The sequence below is a fragment of the Aplysia californica genome, unplaced genomic scaffold (assembly GCF_000002075.1).
Source record: "Aplysia californica isolate F4 #8 unplaced genomic scaffold, AplCal3.0 scaffold01473, whole genome shotgun sequence".
NCBI classification, from domain to species: Eukaryota; Metazoa; Mollusca; class Gastropoda; order Aplysiida; family Aplysiidae; genus Aplysia; species Aplysia californica.
This window is the reverse complement of record NW_004798743.1, coordinates 8,476-18,287: the sequence shown is the minus strand read 5'-3', so window position 1 is coordinate 18,287 and position 9,812 is coordinate 8,476. Positions and strand designations below refer to the sequence as shown.

At 43.1% G+C, this 9,812-nt stretch overlaps 1 protein-coding gene across 1 annotated transcript in view; it reads left to right on the top strand.

Moving 5' to 3' along the window:
- The window catches only part of LOC101858382 (protein crumbs), a gene marked incomplete at both ends in the record, with an annotated part of 42,266 nt that extends 32,856 nt beyond the window's left edge, over nt 1-9,410 (top strand). Inside the window, 6 exon segments of the mRNA XM_005112894.2 lie at nt 70-415; nt 2,372-2,518; nt 3,336-3,979; nt 4,628-4,803; nt 6,254-6,366; nt 8,594-9,410. Of these exon segments, the coding sequence (XP_005112951.2) occupies nt 70-415; nt 2,372-2,518; nt 3,336-3,979; nt 4,628-4,803; nt 6,254-6,366; nt 8,594-9,410 (2,243 nt within the window).
- Nucleotides 9,411-9,812: the final 402 nt, after the last annotated feature.

Below are 9,812 nucleotides of genomic sequence, written 5' to 3'. Positions count from 1 at the left end.
ATCACCACCACCACACCAACCCTATCACCACCACCCCTCCACCCCTAACCTCCTCCTCCTCCCCCACAGATCCAAGTAGTCTACCAAGTGTACGACTCGGCCAAATCAATGGAACTCAACACGGAGACCTCGCTCAACGATGCAAACTTCCACGTCCTCCGCGTCCACCTGACGAACAACATCACAGTGAGCCTGCCGGATGAGTTCTGCACACCGCCGCCCTCCAGCGCCGACAGCTCGTGCGTCACTTCTCTCTCCTACGATGAGAATCAGCCAAGCATGGTGCGCTGGATGTACGTAGGGAGTCCCGAGGCGTCTGGTATCACCGTCACCGACATGTTTGCTCAGGACTACCGCGGCTGTATGGATGACCTCACACTCAACGGAGATCTCTACTACCCGGGGAAACAAAACAGTAATGATATTTATAATGACATTAATGATGATAATAATAATGTAACTATAATGTTAATAATCATAATAACAATATGATCATGATAATAGCATTGATAATAATAATGATAAGGATATTAATAATAATAATATGATAGGTACTTCAATAATAATTACAAGATTTTAGCAGTAACCTCCCTTATAATTGGTATCAAAACAACCTCTGTCACAGTCCGGTAAATCCTATGGGCCATATTCACTGCGCTTCACGGTTTAAGCCCATAAATTGTACGGGCCATGGCGTCATTTTCGCCCGATTCTGTTACTTTTAGTTAACGTGACTCAGCAGCCCGCCGGAGCTCCCCGGCTCGGGGTCACGGGGTTAATGAGCCCTGAAGCGACTTTGCCGGTGTCGGTTAGGAAGTTCGCATTTTTGACTATGTTTAAAACGTTATAACTTCTTCCCCATCCCACATACCAAACCATTACGCGGATGTACTAAAAGTTCAGTGTCTTGAGATTAATTCTGCGTTAAAATGGTTAATTTCTGTGCCTTAGCTTTTGTTCTAGACAAGTGTTAGTAGAGTACCCAATTTGTCCTATTTTAGTTACAAACTTATGAACAACAACTGATTGTTAATTTTAAAAAGGCACGACAGATCTCTCCAAAATCTGTGTTAAACTGACTACGAATATCATGTCTTTTACCATGAGAAATCTTAAATCTGCGCGAGTAGAAATAGCCAAGTTATAAGAGAAGAAAGATGCACATCTGCATTTTTTAACTAAAGACGATCAGCGTTAGCTCTTATTTTACTATTAAACAAGAGAAAGTTACTCTGCGTTTGTTCATGAATCATGCTGTGTCTGTGGCAGCCTGCATACAGCTAAAAAGATATAATATAGAATCTAAGCAATTAAAAACCCCACAAAACCATGTAAATACATGGGTAGAGATAAACTTCTTGTATGGAATAAAAATAACGACAGCTAACACATTCATTCTTAGTTTTTGTGTCGGAAATATGCGCGGACACAATTATGAATGTAAAGAAATTAGTCACATTGTCAGTTATTGCAAATGGTCATAGAAACGAAAAATAAAGCTGGAAAAGTCTGGTGCTGATTCTGTGTCCCTGGAAAGCTAGAAATTATTCTTATAACCCAATTACGAGAAGTTATCCCTATTATTCAGTCAACTTACAAAACCTAGACTTAGTGTTTTAAGAAAAGTAAGGAATTTCTGGAGTGTAACAGATACTGTTCGTGTATTAGATCTACATTGAAGATGTATTCTAGAACTAAAATCGATTTGTACTTTTCATAGAGAAACTTCATGGTAACTTTTATAAACTTTCGAAAAAATATGCAAATATTCACGATTATGTTAGACACGTAAAGTTGTATTTGGAGGAATTACTTCATAGCGAATTGTGTGCCCGATGGATAAAGTTGTAAAATTACAGCTTTCTATTATAGGCGCAGATACCATCTTTTCTGAGTATCTGCACCAATGCTATGTCGTTCGTGTTCCAAAAGTTCGACAGACTTTGAAGAGGCCTTTTTTTTATATTGATTTTTTTTCATTCACGCTAGTTTAAAAAAAATCACAATTTAGCATTGCCGACTCCAGAGCGTCTAACAACGTCCGTTCTTTTGTGAGTCTCAAGAGCAGAAATGCAGGCTTTGGGTGCACTTAATGAGAATTACCATAAATACAAGGATACACCTTAAATTGTACGTTGAAAAGTGTTTTACCCTCTCCTGTACTCCTCGAAAAAGTTATTTTAAATTAAAAATGTATTTACACCAAATTTTAATATTTTAGCAATTTAGTTGAAGTGTTGACCCGAACTGGACTGTGCAATGTGCTGTTGCGAACAGAACCAAATTTTTTCGCGCCCTCGTAATATGACCATATGCAGTTACGAGCGCCGTAAATCTCTTACTAAAACTAAGCTCTCCTGTACTCCTGTAGGTGATTACTACGGTGTGGACGGTGACTGCTCTCGCCAGCCGGTCTGCTTAGGGGGGACATGCAATAGCCACGGGCAGTGCGAGGATCTCTGGTATGAGGCACGCTGCAACTGTTTCCGCCCATACTACGGGACTTCCTGTGAGAACGGTGAGTCATATTTCCTGATAATAATATTGGAGAGTGTTATCTTCATAATATTTATTCATTGTGGAAAGGGGGAGGGAGGGAGGGAGGGGGTGGGGGGAAGAGATTGGAAAATGGTCCTTTGTACAGTTTATCACCATATCATCATCGTCATCATCATACATCGTCTTCATGCATCTTCTTCATTAAGCATCATCATCATCATCGCTGTCATCATCGTCATATCATCATATTTATGGACACATATCGCTATCTTTCTTCAGGAGCGGTGATTACAGAAGCATCAGCTGCAACTGTCAAGTGATTTTTCCACCCTAGCAATGTCTAATAACCTAGTCCAATAGTAACTACAGGGATGCCTAATGCCTGGTTTTTCCGGTTTTTTTTCGGGTTTTTTTTACGTCCGTTGGAAATTTTCATTGTCAGAATTTTTCATTGTCAGCTTTCGTTTCTTCAACATGAGTTCAGGTTTTTAATCCACTCAAAACACACTGCGCAAGCCCGACTGGATGTTATCGTTATACAATCGCTTGCCGCGCTGAGACTTCAGCATAAAGAGAGGCCTAGATCTAGGCTTGCTGCGAAGATATGACAAGAGTTGTGACTTGTGACTTTCATGAGGCAAAATTACAAGAGTTGTGACTTTCATGAGGCAAAATTATGGATTTTCCGAGGTTTAAAAAAAAATCATTTGGCATCCCTGTAACTAACATGTCATAAACTTAAATATCATCTGGCTCCCATGAGAATAGGACATGAGACATAAAAAGAAAACACTGATAAAAACTTCATTCACCTTTGTTTTTTTAACCCTCCCCAGAATACGTACCTGCAACCTTTGGGCAGTACCCAGGCACATATGCCACATACACAGTCCCGCCATCACAAAACCCCGTCTCGCTGTCTGTGTTCATCATCACCCGACAAGAAGACGCCTTCATCGTCCACGCAACGAATGCCGCAACGCCGCAGACTAGTGAGAACTACATAACGCTCAAGATAAAAAATAATGTCCTAGCCGGTGACTTCATGAAGTGTGGCACCTTCTTTGAGTTTACCACGTCACGATTTATCTCCGATGGTGAAAGACATTTGTTGACCGCGACCTTCGAGCAGAACACTTTCACCGTGACTGTCGACTCGGAGGATGTTTACACCAAAGAAAATATCGTGAACAGATGTCTACAGAATATTGAATTCTACGTAAGCTCCCTGCAAGTTGGAAAAATGTCGAGGACTGAAAGTCGGAGAAAGAGAGACGTGAGTGATGCGCTCATCGAGTCGTCGCCCTCTGGTCCACTGGCTGGCCTGGCAGAGAGCAGTGTGGGGAAATGGCTGACAGGATACTGGGCTCTCAATGGGTTTGGGGCAAGTTTGTCGAGGCAGAGACGACAGACGGCATCCGACAGCCAGACAGTGCAGAACCAGAATCTGAACCTGCCGGAATTTGAAGGTGTTTTACAGGTGAGTTGTGGGAAGAGAAGAGCGATGTTAACTGTTAATTTGAAATTAACTGTTAATTTGCAGCAAGTTAACTGTTATAATTATATTAATTTGAAGTTAATTGTTAATTTGAGGTAAACTGTTCATTCTTTGAAAATGAGATTTTGAGCATGCATATTTTTTGGAAATGTTTTTTCAAGTGAAATTTTTTACTAACTGACCAACACGGCCTATGTAAAATGCTATTCCAGGCCTAGGATGTATAGGATTATTGTCATATCATGCATCACATCAAAATTAATTGCATGCAGAAGCTGAAAATATAGGAATCATAAATGTACGACTTATCTTTGTGAGGAAAAAGGTTAGGAAGAAAATGAACTTCCTGCATTCTTCTGGTCCCCCTTCGCCTCATCTGCCACATCTCACACCCCTCTTCCCCCCCCCTTCACCTCCCCCCTCCTTCCCATCACCCTTCCCCCTCACCCTTCCCCCTACCCTTCCCCCCCTAACCCCCTCACACCCCACCCTCACCTCCTCACACCCCCCCTCACCCTCTCACCCCCCCCTTCACTCCCCCAATCCCTTCCCCCTCCCTCCCCTCACCCCCTGACACCCCCCTCCCTCCCCTCACCCCCTGACACCTCGCCCCCCTCACCTCCCCCCCAGGACCTGCGTGTGTATGGTCGGCTGTACAGCTTCACGGAGAACGCAACGAACGAGGCCTTAACCACAACCACCATCAACGTGACGGTGGGCGCGGAGAACACGCGCAACGTGTGTGCAGAGAGCCCCCCATGTGAGAACGGGGGCACTTGCAACCCGGTCTTCTTCAATGACTTCAAGTAAGTAAGACTGTGCTACATGTATCACTTTTCCCACACGCTTGCACGCACGCACGCACACACACTCGCAGGACGGCCCAATTTATGACAGATATTAGACTTCAAGTGTGATGCGATCGATAAGAAGAAGAAGAAGAAGACACACTCGCACACACGCTCGCACACACGCAGGCACACACGAACGCACGCACGCTCGCTCTCGTGCACGCCTGCGCGTACGCACACAGGCTCGCGCGCATGCACACGCATGCACACACACATTTTGTAATAATAATATGTCGCAATGTAAGGACAGTGAAATCAGGCGCTTGTCAATTTCTGGGCAGTTGGAGTTATTGATATCATCGTAAAGGTTGTTCATTTGTCTTGCTTTCGATGAAAAAAATACCTATCTATTATTAATACCAGTCAGTATATAAGCTATTGCGTAAAGTTACCTGGCGGTCTGATAAGTTGGGTCTGTCAGTGGACCCCCATCTAGGATAGATGTCTACTCTCACTGAGCACTGTTCTTGATAGATAAACTCTAGCACTTCGTTGAATTTGGGGGCCCCCGTCTAGGATTGGTGCTGTAGGTATCTCGTCCTGTGCTCGCGACTGAATCTCTCAGTGAGTGTCTCTCAGATGACGTCAGCCCATTTTCCGCGGCTCAATGTGACATCATCCAAGGGTGTGCTACTCCCTTAATTATCTTGTCCCCACAGTAAAGATAAGAGTCATGTCCTTTGACATCACACTTTTGAAGGAGGCGGAGGTCACTCGGTGTCAAAGTAAAATTATCAAGAGTTGAATTCCCAACTGGGGAGAATTTTTATTGAGAACCTCGGTCTTTCTACTGGGATGTTGTATCCCTCTCTCAGCCCAGGTTGGCCCTGACAGGCAGGGTTGAAGCCTGCTTCCTAAATGATCTAAAGAAGTCATTGTGAGAGTTTGTAAAAACACACCTACATGTACACATCTGCAGGCTATGATTGCGTCAGTCTGCACAAGCCCAACGAATACGTCCTTCGAAGATGATTTCATCACGTTCATGGGACAGTGACTGATCTGTGTTTGTTCTATTTTTAGTTTTGCGCTGGACAGTTTTTTCTTTGAACTTTGCTACATTCCATTCAGGTGGGTTGGATTCAGATTCTCATTTTGACCAAGGCACAATAACCATAGCTGTATAAAAAAAGGATGCTACACATTGGCAATCAGCAATAGTATATTTGCGAAATTGTCTGCATTGGTGTAATATTGTGTATTTGTAATTCTTTTTATGTATATTTGAATAATATGTATATGTATTTTTGTATATATGATTGCTACAGTAATACAAATTTCCCCAAAGGGATCAATAAAGTGTCATTTATTTGTTTATTTAGTAAAGTACATGCATGGTATATTGATTTGTAAGTACATGCATGGTATATTGATTTGTTATTTCCCTTATTTTTGTTGTCAACAGCTGCAGCTGCATCAGAGGATACAGGGGAAAGAACTGCAGCGAGCTTGACTTCTGTTCCTATGGCAGTTGTCCTCTTGAGGCAACGTGTGTGAATCTGCCCACGGGCTACGAGTGTAAGTCCTGACAAAAAGACATTTCTTTTACCATCTATGAAACTTAAAACAATGAGCGAAAGGGCATTTGAATTCCAAGGCCCCAAGACTGGAATGCTTTACCAAGTACTTTAAGAGACATCAAATCTTTTGATTCATTCAGATGTCAGCTGAAGTCGTTTCGGTTTTAAAATTAATAAGATGAATATTTAGAGTAATTTTCTTTAGTCAGAACACAACGTTTTACGTTACTGTTGTACGTTGTACTGTATTGTAAAGCGCTCAGAGCCTGTGTACTTTAATCGGGGTTGAGCGCTATATAAATGTCATTTATTATTATTATTATTATTATTAGTAAGTCCTGTCAGTAGTCCCTATACCCTGTTCATCAGCAAGCTTCTGTTCTTGGCGCTTACATGAACAAAAACTGAGTCGATAGTGCCGTAAAACACCTGCTCATACAAAATACTTCTGTTGTGTAACTGTTAGGCTCATCGCTGTTGGACGTGGAAGACGTGGGTTTAGTGGGTTGTTGGCGAGTGCTCTGGTGTGGTTTGATCCTTCTTTCCTATCAAAAGCTATCTTCCTTCTCTCTCCTCCTCCTTTTTTTGTGCTTGTTACTCTCTTGTTACACCTCTAATCTTTAGCACTTAAATGACCTAGTTGTGTTGCAAGTGCCGTGAAACCTCTACTAAAACTAAAACTAAGCAGAGGATATGGGTTTGATTCTCTGGTGGGGAAGATAGTGAATCAAGCATGGTTTTGTTTTGTGCTGGGATTTTGCTGACCACTCTGCTGGGGTTGGCTTTGTCAGGCAGGGTCGAAGCAGCCGGCCTCTTAATTTGATGTAAATCACTGGTGTCAAACTCAAGGCCTATGACCCACATCCGGCACAGAGGACCATTAGATCTTTATCTGGCCCGCGAGAGAATTCTTGCTGCATAGTCCATTCTGAGAATCTCCATTAACATAGAACCTTACCGCAGACATAAACGAACTTGTTGTCGAGAAAAGGTGCGAAACATCTAGCTCTGACAAACTTAAATTGGAATGCCTTGATTTGTTATTATTTTTACAGGATTCCTGCAGCCTCCTTAAATTCACGGAATCATTGAAAAATCCTTGATTTTGCATTCAAGGAAAAATTTCCTTGAAAACTCCTTGAATTTGAGGAACCTCCTTCAAAAGTCCTTGAATTTTGCCGGATCGGACATGAACAAACTTTTTCACGGACAATCGAAACTATGATTTCTTTCGGACAAGAGTAGGCCTATCAGAAATAGGCTTTCGGGATGCGAGTGCACCGTCGAAAACGGCATGAATTTCTTGACCAAATCTCCTTGAATTTTTTAAAATTTCTCCTTGAAATCTCTTTGAATTTGGTGGGGAGTTCATGGTAGGAACCCTGTTTTTAACTTGTGTCTGTTTTAATATTTATAATTGTTCAAAAGATGTTTAGTTTTCCACTACTTATTGAATGTTTATCCAGTTTGGCCGGCAACTTTAAAAGTTTAATTTGATGTTGACCCTTTGAGCGGCTCCGTTTGGTACTCCTGCTCTAGATTGTTTCGATGACAGATTTCCCAACTGTCCTGAATTTCTCGGGACTTGGCAACCAGGAATTTGAGAGATTTATGACAAACACTACACCAAACCAGTCTCAGCTGATGTAATTTTAATGCGTTGTTATATGAGGAGTCTACAGGAAAAATGGGCATAGTCACAAACTGGAATTTGTGAGGGTGTCAATTTTAAAAGCTTGTGGACTCAGACTTCATATTATTTGTTTAATTGGTGATTTATTGTTATGTTTTTTAAAATGTGAAATCAAACAACAATTGTCAACCAATAATTGAACAGAAATATAGTCATGGGTTAACAAGCATTCAAAAATTGGTACGCTAACGATTTTCAGTTTGTGGATATTCCCATTCTTCCCATGGACTCCTCATGTGATCTGATGGTTCAGAGCTGCCTCTCTATAACAACCTTCGATATAACGACATCCTCTGTATAACGGCATGGTGCCTAGGTCCCGATCCGATTTTTTTCCTTATATATCATTAGTAATATTTTGGTTGCCTCTCTATAACGACGACTCTCTGTAACAAATTTGTTTTCTGGTTCCAATGATGTTGTTATAGAGAGGCTGCACTGTATAACATTGGGTGTCCCTGACTAGATTTTGCAAAAGTTGGCAAGTCTGTGATGAGCGCTTTAAACATTTACATAAATTTCCTCCAATCAGGTGTCAGCACGGCGTCCTTCACCTCAGACAGCAGCCTGGTCACGTACACCTACAACCCGAGCGGCGCCACGCCCACCTCTGTCCTGACCTTTGACTTCCGCACCCGCGGCCTCTACGGACTCATTTTCCTGCTCCGCTACAACGACTACTTCTTCAAAGTGCGGGTGGCCGGCGGGCGGCTGGAGGTCAACTACAAACTCACGGCGGACTTCTCACAGACGGTGACCTTGAGGAAGCACGAAACTCAGGATGACGGGAGGTGGTATAGCGCCAAGTTGGAAGTCAACAATGACACAGACACCGTGAGGCTGCAGGTCTTTCGGGATGGGCGACTACTGGATGAAACACCTCCCGCTTTGGTGGATACCACGAACACGAACTTCGACGAAATGCTGAGAAAGGGGGAGATAGTTTTGGGAAACACGGACCTGACCCAGTACTCTTACGGTTGGGAGGCAGGGTTCAAAGGTTGTCTGACGCAAGTCCGCATCGGAGGAGTTCTATTGCCGTTTTTCTCGGACGATACTTTCGCGAATAACTCGCGCATCGAGGATAAATTTCTGGCGGAGCGCGTAGAGTCGGTGGTACACCACTGCCAGGGGAAGGACGTTTGCTCCACGTCGCAGTGTGTGAACGGTGGTCAGTGCCAAGACTTGTGGAACCAGTACGAGTGTCGGTGTCCCGCGGGGCTGTCTGGGCTTCTGTGCGAGGAGAACGCAGACAACTGCGCGCCGGACCGCTGCTCCAACGGGGGTCGATGTGTGGATGGGCTGGCCAGCTACACGTGCGACTGCCCAAAAGGCTTCACGGGAACGCGGTAAGTGAAACATGTTGTCTCAGATGTCTTTTTAAGTTTGTTTGTTTGTGGATCTTTTTTTTTTTGTTGGGGGAGGGATTTTAAAATTTTTTTAAAATGCAGATGGTTTTATGCCTGTGTTGACACAAATTAGGTCATTTTAGAAGCAGGGTTTTACGCTAGGCCGAGAGGGATACAACATCCCTGCCAAAAGAACAAGATACTCTATAAAAATACCCCCCCCCAACTCAGAAATCGAATTCAAGTCTCCTGGGAACGACAGTTTCTTAAACAGTTTCTCAGTTTGTGACGTACCTGCACACACATGGATGATCTCCTGTGACATTTACTTAACTGTGTCGCCTCTGCCTTCTTTCTGTCTCTTGCCCCCTCTCCTTTACTCTTCATACAGAGCACATTGCG